Source organism: Nomascus leucogenys, chromosome 13 (genome assembly GCF_006542625.1).
Source record: "Nomascus leucogenys isolate Asia chromosome 13, Asia_NLE_v1, whole genome shotgun sequence".
Lineage (NCBI taxonomy): Eukaryota > Metazoa > Chordata > Mammalia > Primates > Hylobatidae > Nomascus > Nomascus leucogenys.
The window spans coordinates 71,087,285-71,102,441 of record NC_044393.1 but is presented as its reverse complement, the minus strand read 5'-3'; the positions used below and the strand labels follow the sequence as shown (position 1 = coordinate 71,102,441).

The following is a 15,157-nucleotide window of genomic DNA, read 5'->3' as shown; positions in this document are numbered from 1 at the left end:
TTCCAAAGAATCTTTAGGCTTGTGCAATTGAAGAATGAATATGTGCAGCTGTTGTAAGAGTACCAGAATATTCTGTGATATTGGAAGCTCTATAAAAGTCTACAACAGTTTGGATGCTGGTGTGTTAAGGGCCACAGAGGATCTCTAAGATCCTCTGCATCCAGCCAAGAGAAGGCCCAGCTCTGGTCCAGTCAAGGGGTTATCTCATCTGAACAAAACACTGTGTGGCTTAAGCAGAAAAAGGTATGAGACAAAATGGTAAATGTAGGAAGGCATGTTTGCTCGTTTCTGTTTGCCACTATAATTTCACAAGCTCCTGACTCTGTGACAATGTGCAGCTCTCTGGAGGGATGCTTTGAAGACAAAAGATACAGCACAAAGCCCTCACGTCTCTTGCCTAAGTCACTGTATTCCCTAGAAGACAAATGACCCCAATCTTTGCCTTTTCTTACACATAAGATAACATCTGATGGAGTTAGTGGTTATGCTTCTATAATCTATAACCAATGTACTTTAGTAATTTGTAGTTAGATGGACTCTCACACCCAAACCTCGATGTGTTTCTACTTTAACGTAACTTTTGAGTGAATCTGATGTGATTTTGCACATACTGAACCTCCACAGCCTGTGTAAAAGCCATGGCTGCAACAGTGTGCAGCAGCAGTGCTCCCGGCTATAGGCCTCAGTCTATAGTCCTCAGTCAGGCTTCGGAATAAAACTAACTTTAATTCTTTAAAAGTTTGATATTTTTATTCTTTAGTTGTCACATGGTATTCATAGATAAGAGGATAAACAGCCATATACACATTCCTCCTAAGGGATAACGGAAATAAAATCCCTAAGTCCAAAATGTGTCTGACTATATTTCAAAATAATTTTTGTAATTCTGTGCTTCAGTCATTAAAATATGCTTCACTTAATAAAATTTTTTTCTGAATAATAGAAATGATTTTTCTATCTTTTTGCTCCTTGATAATGATATTTTATCTTTTTGCTCCTTGAAAATTCTTGGTTTAAAGAGTCAGAATTACCATACAGAAAACAAAGGAAATTGAAACTAAATAAGCCTTCCACTAGGCCCTTACTAATGCATAAAATTGGAGGGCAACACAGGTCAACATAAAATTATTATAATGGCATTTTTTTTTGCCTAAAAGTGTAACACATTTAAGTGAATTTTGTGTGACATTACAAATTGCAGCCTAGACTTAGATTTCTTTTAATTAGCCATGTAATTTTCTCTTCCCTTTTTCTTTAATGAAATGTATCTACTTCACGAACTAGAGCCCTCCTGAGTAAAGAACACAGAGAACGGGCTCTGCGAGGTGGCTCACGCCTGTAATCCCAGCACTTTGGGAGGCTGAGGTGGGCGGATCACGAGGTCAGGAGATTGAGACCATCCTGGCTAACACGGTGAAACCCCATCTCTACTAAAAATACAAAAAATTGGCCAGGGTGTGGTGGTGGGCGCCTGTAATCCCAGCTACTCAGGAGGCTGAGGCAGGAGAATCGCTTGAACCTGGGAAGCGGAAATTGCAGCAGCAAGCCAAGATTGCGCCACTGCACTCCAGCCTGGGCGACTGAGTGAGACTCCTTCTCAAAAAAAAAAAAAAAAAAAAAAAAAACCACAGAGATTGAAGTAAAGGAGGCCCAGCAAGGGGAAGAAGCACAATGCGTCCTACACAAAGCCCACACAGTTCCAGCTCAGCCAGAAGAAGAAGGGGCCAAGTTTCCTCCTTCTGAGCTGCTAGGACTTGCCCATCCCATTGAAGCTTCTACTAGATGCTACCAGCAATGATACTTGTGAAGCTGGACTCAATAAAGAATCTATGCAATTTTAACTTTTTTTTTTTAATAGGGGAGACACATTAGCATTTAGTTTTACTAGCAGAGATAATAAACAATGATTATCTAATTGTGATGCTCTTCTGCAGCCACATCTTAATTTTTTTAAGTCTATACTACATGAGAGTTGCAACCAAATAAAATTGTTAAGCATATTTATTTATTTATCTTTTAATCAGCAAATACACATTGTATATATTTATTGTATACACATGTTGTTGTGAAATATGGATACACGGTGGAATGACTAAATTGAGCTAATTCACATATACGTTACCTCACATCCTTATCTGTTTTGTGTGTGTGTGGTGAGAACACCTAAAATCTGCTCTTAGCAATTTTCATGAATAGAGTCAATACACAGGTTCGGAGTTTTAGATCACTTAACCCTGTTCAGCCTCCACAACGAGGCTTGCTTTAGTCATCATTATCTAGCATAGAAAAGGTTTGACCAGAATATAAACCTTAGCTAAACTTTAAAAAAAATCTACAGATGATAGGAAATATCTGTCCATAATATCCATTCAAGCAAATCAACCCCTTCTAAATCCTCTTGTGAGATTATCAGATGGGCCCAGGCTTGCTCAATCTGTTTGGGATCAAGTTAAGACACTGTTCAATAATAATTACTTGGATTCATAATGTACTTGCTCAAAGAGCTTTCCTGCAACAATGTGAAGCATCTATTTGATCTGCACACAATTAAGTTGGGCATTATTAAGAAGTATTTTACAAACGGGAAAATTGAAATGCAGAGCTCTTAATCAGCCTAGTCAGTCTGTAGGTTAATGATGATCAGAAAACCTGCACTGAGCACTGTCCACGCTCTTATTAGGGTCTGTGATATCCCCTCACTGAGATTCAGCCAAGCAGAGGCCCTACATTTTGACAGGTGAATACAGAAAGCTGTGGTTCTTGTCCAACTACCTTTGCCCTTCTTGCTAAAACTAATTCATGTTAAGTTGAAAATATTTTGTGTCAACATATTTGTCAAAAATTATTTTTCCCCCAATATAAACAGTATACAGTAAGAAGTGAGGCTCCTGTCTCCTATGATTTCATCCACATCTAGAGATTCACTCTCCAGGGGTAACCATGGTCAACAGATTAGAGTATATCATTCCAGCCTTTCATCTATGTCCATATAAATACATTTTTTTTAACAGAAATGAGATAATTCTATAGTTAGAGTTCTGGAACTCTCTTTTCTACTGTTCAGTTGGAAATTAGAAAGGAACAGTCTGTTTATATAAGAAGTGGTGAATGAAAGAGAAAAATATAATATGTTAAAAGGATATTCCAGATTATAGAAGTTAAAGGCCAAAAATCCGCCATTATTCTACATGGATTCAAATTTTCTTTCTGAGTTAAATTTGGCTTACTTTCTCCTGGGTCAAAAGAAATAAAACACTAAACCAAAAATAAAAGCCAAACACCAAACTATACTATACACAACCTTAAATTATGGCCTTTTTGTTTTCTATAAGTAGCATTTTCTATATACAGTTATCAAAATGGAAAGACTATTTAGACTGTTTAGAATAAAGGATATTCTATTTACAGAAATAGAATCAATTCGGTATTTAAAGACTCCCTCATTCTAGGGTATCTAGCAAGGTCTAACAGACTTGTGTGTGGCCAGAACAGCCACACTTTCTTATGTGAATCGAACACATTCTTTAACTAAAATTTTAAAGATGTTTAGGTTTTAAGAATGCTTGAGAATGTATCAATATAAAATTTTCAATTTCAAGTTGCTTTAAAGATTGGTGAAAAAGAAACAATATAATATTTTTAAAGTCCAGAAAATAAAGATTATATTTCTGTCGTACTACTTCTAAGAATAAAGCAGTTAAAGTACTACCATTTCTGATGATCTTATCATTGCTGGAGGTTGCAATCAAAGATCTAACAACTTGAAGAGAAGATTTTTAACATCTTCTAGGATAATCTTGGGCTATGTGTTCATGAGATTAAAAAAAAAATGACTTCACTTTATCTTTTTTTTTTTTTTTCACTGAACTGTCTTTGTTTAGGAATTGTCATAGAAAATTTAAGGTTACTAGGAAGAGTGACATTTATTTTCTGAAACCCTTAAATGAAATGAAGTTGTTACAGAAAGAGTTAGATTCTTAGTGCTGACATTCACAGATTTACAATTCACTCTTTCATCACAAAGTGACAAGCAAGCCTTGCTCAACCTCTTATACTAACTTTTAAAAATGAGGCTGTCAACTGTATTTACCAACCCTGTCATTTCTTAGCATAATTGTAGCATGCATCCTGAGTAGAAAGTTGTTCTTAACCTAGGCATAAAACACAACTAAAAGAGTATTACCTCTCCTCCCTTTCTCCACCCATCTGGTAGCCAGCGGGGATTTACATTGTTACTTCATATATCATAATTGTGTAATTTTTTTCATAATGACTTTAGCTCAAGTGATTCCATTTAAATAATGTTTGATGTGTAATGTAATATTTCTAAATGGCTTATTAGTTCTTTTACAGACAAGCCTTATAATGTACTCAGTAATTTTTACTAATAGAATCCTATATGTTCAGACACACTCAAGGGCAAGTCATTTCTTCCATGATTGCCACTAATTTGATAAATTTAAATGATGAGACAATATGGGAAGGAACACAAACATACAGCTCAATAAAATAAACTGTTAAGATGAAACTAGAACTGAATGTGGTCAAGTCCAATTTCCTCAAGCCATTCACAAAATTAGTTACATTTAAGAATGATAAGACTAACATTTCATTCTTTTCATACAATTATTTTAAGCAGTTAGCATAGTCATTCATTTTCTAAATGGAATAATAGCATAGAAATTAAAAAATAATATCAAACTTTAAATACTTGTATTAAAAATAAAATGTGATAATTCATTTTATAGTGAATAATCCATGTTAAAGGTTTGGGTTTAATGTAATTTGCTTGGGTGAAATACATTCATTTTGATAAAGAATTTCGTTTGTTTTCTCTTTGATAGTCTAGTAATTCAGACAAAATAATTATGTCATCCAGTTTTGAGCTAAACAAACAGCTGTAAAATGTCCTCATCTTTAGTTTCTTCCTAGGATTCTCAAATATTCTAGGAATAATTTTCCAAACCAAAGGGAAGCACTAATGTAAATAAAGCAATTCACTCTTTAAAAAACTTAGGTAAGCTTCCATCCTTACCCTGACTCTGGAACATCCCTTTTTGAGATCTGCCACCCTACCCCCTACAACAAATACCATATTTTAATGAGTCTATCCCTTTGATCACTAGACTTTCCTGAAAGAAGCTAAAGCCAATAGGCCTTAGGTTATGAGCAAGATGATTCATCTTGATTTTAAAGCAAAGAACTACACATTATTTCTGCAAAGACCCATATGTCAAAGCCTAGTCACTCTATAGGTGCCGTGTCTATACTCAGCGCATTAAAAGGAGCAGCTCTGTGGTTGCCTCCTAAGATAACAGGATATTGCACAATGGTATGTGCTGTTGCTATCATATCTGCTGAAACCCTGGTAAAACTGTTGTCTTCTCCTAACCTGATGAGGCACACCCAAGATGCATAGGGCCCCTGAGCTGCTGAAAACACACACCACCATCACTCCGTTAGTCAACATACATCCACCCTTGCTTGGAGCTGAGAACTATAATTTTCTTTTTCCCTAGGCAATAGGCCCTCTGTTTTCTAACTCTGGGTTTAGGGAGAGTAGAGTGTGCATTAAAGTTTGTTTTTCATTTTACTCATACATACTTGGTAAATATCTGAGTTTTCTGTTTGAAAATTGATTGGTTAGAGGAAAATAACCTCCTTCTGGTTTCGCTTCTGAAACTAGAAAGTTAGCTGTTAACAAAACTGAACCAGGCTGACTTTTATTCTGTGATAATATCTCTATGTATCATGTTTTTAAAACAGTTATATATTACTCTTAATGGAGCAAACATTACCTTAAAAACAATAGAGTAATGAATTTTTAAAAGATGGCTTGTGATAGTCTTAGGAATTAAAAATAAAAACAAACATAAAAGGCCCAAACATGTAGAACTTTAATACTCATGAAGAACTTCTTGGGGAAAAGCTTATCCTGGAAGTAGCATTCCCAAACCACAACAAGCAATATTTAAATGAATCATTTAAAAAGATGTCCTGCATTAAATATTGCCCAGATGGTGACACTGGCAGATATTTTCCAGGAAAACTAAGGATTTCCCCTTGTAATGTCATCTTCCATGGTTAGGGATGCACTCTAAGCATTCTTAGTCCCTCCTAACATGTTTTTCATAATTATTAGGGGCATTAAAAAACAGTTGTGATTTTTATAAAATACTAGGATTTCTCTTTCATAGGAAAAGACAAAATGAATTACAATTGTCAGATGTAAAGTTATAAAGTATATAAAATTATAAAGTTTTTTAAAAGACAATACTACATTAGTTAATAAACATACACCCAATTGGTAGTACATACAAAAACATAATAGAAAAATTTGTAGGTAATCAGGGAAATACAAATTAAAAGTTAGATTCCATTTTTGATTAATCAAATTGTCTAGGTTTTTAGAGTTAGTGTTAGTGAAAATGTGGGGAAATAGATAATTTTAACACAAATTTCTGAAATTAATTTGAACATTATCTGTTAATATTATAAATAGGTAGGCCCTTTGGTCCAACAACCCTTTTGATTAAACTTCATGTTTTCTGAAAAAAGAAATTCCTCAAGTAAATAGAGTTTGCTGATGTTTATTAAATTGGGTATAATTTGTTTACATAGCAAAATAAAAAAGAAAATAATTCCATTTAAATAATTCAAAATGGAGTCAAATTATGAATAATTTTTGCTTTTGTGTATTTTTTAGGATTTAAAATATCAAAAGTAGTATTTTATAGATGTATGGGTCCTTATTATAAATGAGTAAATCAATAGCAGGTCTTTCTGTACAATATTACAGAGGTCTACCTCATACCCATCTGCAGAGTACTCCACAGTTGAGATGTGCCTTAATTTGTTCACTCTTCCTGCTCTGACAGACATCTTGATTGTTTTCCAGGTTCTAATTTAACTTATTGCACTGAAGAGGTATAGTGCAAATGGCTAATAAAAAATTAAAATCATGACTTCAGTGGTAATAAAAAAAAAGCAAATTAAAGTAACAAAACATGATTTTTAAAAATCTGTTGAATTCATAAAGATTTTCAATATGACAATCATCAATCTTAGGTAGTATAGAGTGGGGTAGAAATTTATATGACAGATGAGTGTAACCCGTCTAGGAAGCATTTAGGCAGTGTGCATCACAAATTTATTTATTATTTATTTATTTATTTATTTATTCATTTATTTACATATATATATATTTTTGAGACGGAGTCTTGCTCTGTCACCCAGGCTGGAGTGCAGTGGCGTGATCTCGGCTCACTGCAACCTCCACCTCCGGGGTTCAAGCAATTCTCCTGCCTCAGCCTCCTAAGTAGCTGGGATTACAAGTGTGCACCAACATGCCTGGCTAATTTTTTTGTATTTTTAGTAGAGATGGGTTTTCACCATGTTGGCCAGGCTGATCTCGAACTCCTGACCTTGTGATCCACCCACCTCAGCCTCCCAAAGTGCTGGGATTACAGGCTTAAGCCACCACACCCGGCTTGAAAGTTTTTTTTTTTTTCCTACTCAGTAATTGCGTATCAATAATTCTATAGCACAGAAGTAATAAAAACACACATATCTGTCAATTCATCTATCTGTCATTGCTTATAGATGCTTAAATATACAAAAATAGGAAGTGGTTACATAATAAAAAAATTATTCAATGGATTTGTAAGCAGATTATCATGACCAGCAGGAATATTAAAATGAGGAAATAAATATAATTTTAAGAGTAAACTGGATGCATAACTCTATAAATAAAATATATAAATTTTGGATAATAAAAACTGTCCTAAAAGGACTATAGCAGTTTTTTAAGTGGCTATGCCTGAGGGAAATAAAATAATGATTTTTATGTTCTTCTTTGTACTTCAACCTACTTCTAAATTTTCTACAATGAACATTTACTACTTTTAAAATAGCAATTAAAAAGAAGAAAGAAAATACACCCTTATCTACAAAATTCAGCATGCTTCTGCACTTCATCTATTAAGTAAATTGGCCAGGCTCATGGTAAAGTCCTTGTAATCTGATTTTATCTTATCAACCCAAGTTTATTGCTAATGAGTACCCAACTCTAATGCTCAACTCCATCCCACATGGTTACTAGGCATGTCATGGTTCACCCAAATTCCACTCATATTCTTCCACTCAGGGCTAGAACTTTCTCTCCCAGAGTTTCTGATAATGATTTTTGGTTATAACTATTTCAAGCCAACTTCAGATGTTCATAATGTTCTAAGCAAAGTCTAGTAATGTGATAAAATCATTTTATACTCTAACGCCAATAAATTAACAACAGTAATTCAGAAGAATGCCCCTTCTGAGAGAAAGAATCCCATCAATATTTGTTAAATGAACAAAAATAATCGTTGGCATGATCATAACAACTCCAGCAGCTAACATTTATTGAGAGCTTTCTGTTTAGAAGCAGGCTCTGTGACAAGTGCTTCACACTTTATTTATCTCATTTAATGCTCAGAACAGCCCCCCATTTCCCCGTTGAAAAAAACAGAGCCCCAGGTTATGCTATTTCTTGAAGGTATATAGACAGCTTGGGCCTGAGCTTCAAATACAGTTTGGGTGGATGTCAATAAGCCCTACACTACCAAATTTGTTTGTGGAAAGCCCATAAGATATCATTTTGTATTTTATATATCTATTAATTAATCTAACTATCCATTTAGCTAAGTTGACATGATGTGTTGTGCTACAAAGCTTCCTTTTATGTATAAAAATAGATACAAAACAATGAAAGTTTCTGCTAAATCTCATTATATAAGTAATATGTTTACCTGTGTAGGACCAGCCAATCTCTTCAACAAGTTTTCTCTGTTGTCTGTAGTATCCATTAGCCCAATCTATAAAAAAGAAAAACCAAGTAATCAGTATGTAGAAAAATATATGTCCAAAAATAAAAGATGCCCAAATTATTCATACCATAAATAGTTCTTGATTACTCCTTTCCATGTCATCTTCTCAATATGTTCTCTCAACCTCAACCACCACGATTATATTATACACTCCAATGCCCTTGTTCTGGTAGCTAGTGTAAATTTTAGAGGGTGTGTTTAAAGGAGGCTGACATTCAGGCAGAAACAAGGTACATATTTAGGTAATGAAAGAGCAGCTTAGAGGGGTTCAGCCCCAAAGAGGGACTGGAGTCAGAAAGGACAGCTTGTCATGCCTCCAAATTTTTGTTACCATTCCCTAAGTCTAATGCCTGAAATCCTACTGATTAAAGATACCTTTACATTTACAATCCAAGTTTTATCTGAAAATGCTTCTAGTGTACCCAGAGTTTATCATGCTTTCAAAATTTGCCTCCTTCCTAATGCAAAACAAAATTAGCTGCTGTCAGAAAGTAGAATTTAAATGTGCATATGTTGTTTGGGAGAAATGTTATGTCAGATAGCGTGAGTGAATTTGTCACTTGGAGGAACAGAGATGCTTGAGTTAGGTAATGCAATGGGAAACTTATGGCCATAAAGATAGTCAATGCCCCATGACCCAGAGAGACAGTCTCTAGATCTAGAACATGGGGCAAGGGATAGACAAAAGAAGAGGATGAAAACCAGTCTCACTCTGCATAATTCAAAATTTTGCCAGGAGCCATGCCTGCATCCAATAAATGGGAGTGTTCAGATTCATTCTCCTCCTTCCTGTACGATTGCCCCTTAATCCCTGACTGTACTAACATTAATACTTCATTTCAGCTTCATTGTGAGTAAAATAAATCTTTGCAGGATAGGTTTGGAACCTGATTGTTGATGGCAGAACTGTTTCTGTAGAGAAAGCTACAAATAGCTAGTTTACAAATGTATTTGTAGAACATTATTCATTCATACATTGGCACTCTGTTTATATAGTATGAAATTACTTCTTATTCTCTTTATATGTTAGTTTTCTCTATTGGATGCAAATATCTCAAAGACATTTCAGAATTTATTTTTCTTTCTTCCATGTTATATACTATCTGATTATTACAACATGGTAATAAATTACTATTTTATAAAAACTAAAAGGCAGGCCAGCTATCAGAAATGCACACTTAAAATTCATAGGTTATCCAAAGCCAAAACCTACTTTGGAAAAATAAAGGTTTTGGTTGTGTTTAAATTTTTAAAAATCTATATATTAAGTAAATATTCTATTGGCTATATAACACATTTCAACATAAATCTATTTTTTACAACAGTTTTATTAAAATATAATCTACGTATCACACAATTCATCCATTAAAGTGTACAAGTCAATGGCTTTTAGAATATTTACGAAGTTTTGTAACCATTCCTGCAAACAATTTTAGAACATTTTCATCACTCTAAAAAGAAATTCCATACCCTTAGCTGCCACCCCACACCCACGCCCATCCCCCAGCCCTAGGAAAACACTAATATTTTTGTCTCTATGGATTTGACTATTCTAGACATTTCCATATAAACAGAATGATGGGGCCTTTCGTGACCACCTTCTTTCACGTCACATAATGTTTTCGAGGTTTATACATGGCATAGCATGTATCAATACATCATCCTCCTTCACTGTCCAAGAATATTCTATCATATGGTGACCAGGACAGCCTGAAAGTTCCCCTTGGTTTGACTAAACTTTAGAAAGGGTTGTTCCTGACCATAGGCCCTTGGTTTCCCTTTATTATAGAATTTACTTTATGAATATTGTAATTGTACTGTAATTGTAATCTTTTTTTTTTTTTTTTGATGGAATCTTGCTCTGTAGCCCAGGCTGGAGTGCAATGGCGTGATCTCAGCTCACTGCAACCTCCACTTCTCGAGTTCAAGCGATTCTTCTGCCTTAGCCTCCTGAGTAACTGGGATTACAGGTGCACGCCACCACGCCTGCCTAATTTTTTTGAATTTTTAGTAGAGACGGGGTTTCACTATGTTGGTCAGGCTGGTCTCGAACTCCAGACCTCGTGATCCGCCTGCCTTGGCCTCCCAAAGTGCTGGGATTACAGGCGTAAGCCACTGTGCCCGGCTTGTAATTCTTCCTCTACTCCTGTGAGATGTAAGTCTTTTTAATAGCCACTTGGTAACTTACAATCCAGAAATGTACCTCTCAAGGACCTGGGAACCACCTCTTTGAAAAATAATCAACAAGAGAGACGGAACCTTTATCTTCCAGTTTAGGTGGGAGGGTAGGAGCCTAACTTCAGTAGGGCACTTTGCTCCAAGTTGTAAAAACTACTTCTTGTCATAAAGATACGAATTTATTTAGATAAACTTAAATGTAGTTAGATAAACTCATATCTTTATGACAAGAGGTAGTTCAGATAAAGCCAATCAGCAAATACAGATAGCTTATGGCCCTGAATGTCCTGCAGTTCTTTTCCACAAGCTCACTCCAGCCCTTAAAAACCTGACCCAGTTTGCTTCATGTGTGTTGAGTTCAGACTCAGATCTAGCTTCTCTCCCCTACTGCAACAGCCTTGAATAAAGTATTTCCTTCCTGTTTAACTTTGGTGCAATTTTTGTTTTGACAATTGAATATACCACATTTTATTCATCCATTCATCAAGTAATAGATACTTGTGTTGTTTCTAATTTTTGGCTATTATGAATAATGCTGTTATGAATATTCATACATCATTTTGTTTCACTTTCTACTTACAAATGAAATCTTAGGCTCACAATTTATTTTTCAAATAGGGTTGTTTCATAAAATGCTAGTTATTTAAGACTAAACTGATTTAAGTTAAATTCCGGGGTTAAGAGTTTCTTTATTACAAATGAATATATACAAGTGGATATTAGAAAGGGCCATAAAAGGTTACTGACTGAGACTTTTAACAGTCTAGAAAAAAGTAATTCCTATTTTAGAGATAAGAAGATTTATGCCAAAAAACGTAAGTGGTTTGTACAGGCAGCAAGTGATAAAAAATGGAAACCATAATGCGGGGCCCCTGCCTTCCACTTCATTTACCCTCCCTCAATATCAAGGATTCCTAAGAATCCTGAGCTACTGGTTACTCTCCTAAGGTGCTCTGCCTCGGCAGGAGCCTCGATAGCATGCTTGCCTTCAAGAGACACAAAATAGTGTAAAACAATACAGCGGGCTACAGGTTCATTAGCAGGAATTACTTGGACAAATAAATTATAAAGAATTGACTGTATACGTGATTTAACCTGGCAATCAATTGAAATTTTCTCTGAAACTTTACACTAGCCATAGGAAAAAGATTCCTCGACATTTTATATATATTTTAAATATAAATATTTTAGCAATGTAAGACATTTTTGTTATGCATTGTGGTGACTTCAGGAGATCAGATACCATGCAAAACCTGTATTTAACAAGCATTTTACTGAAATAAATAAAACAGTAAGCTCTTGTTTTAATGATTCCTTCTAAAGGATAACAGCAAAACATGAGCAGAATTTTAGCTTTCCTTGTAGAGTTTTATCCCTACACAATGAACATTTATCCTGGGTTTTTAATTACTTACATTAAGAAAGCTTTTTCAATACAAGATTCCCAGGTGTTAGTAGCTCTCTTCAGTTCCTTTATGTATTGTTCCCTTAATTGTTACTTCAAACAATCCGTTACACATTCATATGCTAATTACATAGTGCTTGGGCGTGAGAGAGTACCCCACTTTAAAAATTCTACTCAGAGGTCTGATAGATGAGATGTGATAGCTCCAATGAACAAGAAAAAAAGAAGCTGGGTTCACTTTTTTGTTGCATTATATACTTTGAATACCAGGAAATCCTATATAAAAAAGAATCTATCAAAGTGCTGACGCATTTTAAGATCCATTAAAATAATGAAATGTAGAATTTTTTTTCTGTTTCTGTGGATTTCAGTTTCTTTTTAGTTTTTATATTTTGTTTCTTTCTATTTGAAATCTTTGACAAGGCTGTTATGGTGTGACTGTTTTGTAGTGATAAAACTAAGAAATTTCAGGAAGTGATTGTTCACATGACATACAACAAGAAAATACATATTAGCAAATCTTTTTTAACGTTATCTTAAAATTTGTCCTAAAAATATTCTTCACGAAGCAGCTTTCTAACCTCCTAACAAAATTGAGAGAAATTTGGTTTATATTATTTCAGATAACCTAAACATTCTCCTTTCAACCCATTCCACCTTGAACTCACCTTGAGCACTCACATATATGCAAACAGGTATATATACAAGGATTATAAAAATACATATATTTATTTAGTATATGTATTATAAAGACATGTTTCTTCATTTCTGTTTACACTTATGTAAAGGAAATCAAAGTTTTGTTTTCCTTGATAACTTCCTATCAAGGCAACCATTTTTTCTCAAAATTTTTAAACCCCCCCGCCAAGTTAAAATAAGGGTGCTCATTTTCTACTAAAAAAAAATCATTATAAATATTTTGAATTCCAAAAATGCTTCTGATTGTGGCCTTACCCTAAAGAAAGTCTCTGTTTCATGTTGATTAACAATTTGTCACCTGCATTCTACTAAAAATTCTAGCAGCAGTGCTCTGAGAAAATACACACACAAACACATATACACATGTTCTTGCCATAAGTGACCAAAATATTACTATAATAGGGAGAAATACAGTGCTCCTAAGAAAAATAACTTTCGGATAGAAAATAACCACAGATCTAAGTTTGAAGTCTAGGATTTCATATCTCTTAAAGTGAATTTGTCCAACTTCTTGCATATTTCACATCCTTTAAAGAAGTTACTAAAGAATTTCCGAGGACATAAAAAGGAGATCAGTTGGTAGCAGAAGTTTAGAAATGTGGCAAAGAAATGATAGAATTAGAGATGAACCGTTAAATACCTTGAAGAAGACTGACAAAGACGAGACCTGAGGAAAGGGGCTGAATGTTCCAGGTAGAGGAAAAGGCATGAGGACCAAGAAGTGAGAAATCACAGAACTCGAGATTTGAGACGCCAGGGAGCGCTCATGTAGGATCTTCATAGATCACTAGGAACTTATTTTTGGTAACAGATCATTATCCATCTTCACACTTTTAACTTTCATCCTACTCTCTCTTCTTACCTAGATTTCTTTTAAAAGCGAGGAGTTGACTGAATGGCATTGAATGTATTTCATATGTTGCATATATTTTGAGGAAAAATTTCAAAGAAGAGTATGAAATAATCCAATAAATATTTTAACTGAAATGAAAGGGTTGGATGTGTGCTCGTGAAGAAAGATAGGTGGTTTGTGAAGGCTTGAAGAAGGACTTAGAACCCTCTGGAGATAGTATACTGTCATCAGAGTGGTTATCGTCCACTAAAGAATTTGATAGCAAGACATGATTAGGACTGAAGTGGCATTGATAAACAATGGTTGATAGTGACAGCAGTCACAATCATCTGTCACTGGAAACAAGTCTTTTCTCTGAGAATAAAATAAAAAATAGGAATTCCTTTAAGAAGAGAATCAACTTTTTTTTTTGAGACAGAGTCCCGCTCTGTCACCCAGGCTGGAGTGCAGTGGCATGATCTTGGCTTACTGCAACTTCTGCACCTCCCCCTATGCCTATGCCCTCGGTTCAAGCAATTCTTCTGCCTCAGCCTCACGAGTAGCTGGGATTACAGGCGTGCACTACCATGCCAAGCTAATTTTTGTATTTTTAGTAGAGACAGGGTTTCACCATGTTGGCCAGGCTGGTCTCGAACATCTGACCTCAAGTGATCTGCTCGCCTTAGCATCCCAAAATGTTGGGATTACAGGCATGAGCCACCCACCGTGCCCAGCCAGAATCAACTTTTGATTAAAGAACACCTATGAACACATCACCTGGTTATTAAATACTTTGTATCTTCAGATGTTCTATTACTGTTGTCTTTCTCCATTTGATAAGAAAGCTGAGTTTATGACCCAAATGATCAAACCTAAAACCTTGATTTGCTAAGACAAACTTTCCAAGTAAAATTAAATTTGCCCACGAGTACAGAGTCTACAATATTATACATGGCAAATTTTCTCTGTGGATCTTCCTGTCATTCAATGTTAAGGATTGGCTTGCTGTCAAGTTAAATTATCATATAGCCTATCTTTACCCATCTGGAATGTAAACTTTTATTCAGTATACGTGCAACGACATTTATGAAACTTAATTTAGCTAATTACGGTAATTCAGATAGTATGGTTTGTTTAGGCTATAGTACTAGTTCAAACATTGCACTTACTGTTAACCAC

At 34.9% G+C, this 15,157-nt stretch overlaps 1 protein-coding gene across 4 annotated transcripts in view; it reads right to left on the bottom strand.

The window, feature by feature from the left end:
• The window catches only part of PTPRZ1 (protein tyrosine phosphatase receptor type Z1), a 195,130-nt gene that overhangs the window by 128,570 nt on the left and 51,403 nt on the right, over positions 1 to 15,157 (bottom strand). For all 4 annotated transcript variants that reach the window (XM_003261255.3, XM_030825513.1, XM_004090211.2 and 1 more), the window contains exon 2: positions 8,787 to 8,852. In XM_003261255.3, coding sequence (XP_003261303.2) covers positions 8,787 to 8,852 — 66 coding nt within the window. The remainder of the gene's footprint in view (positions 1 to 8,786; positions 8,853 to 15,157) is intronic.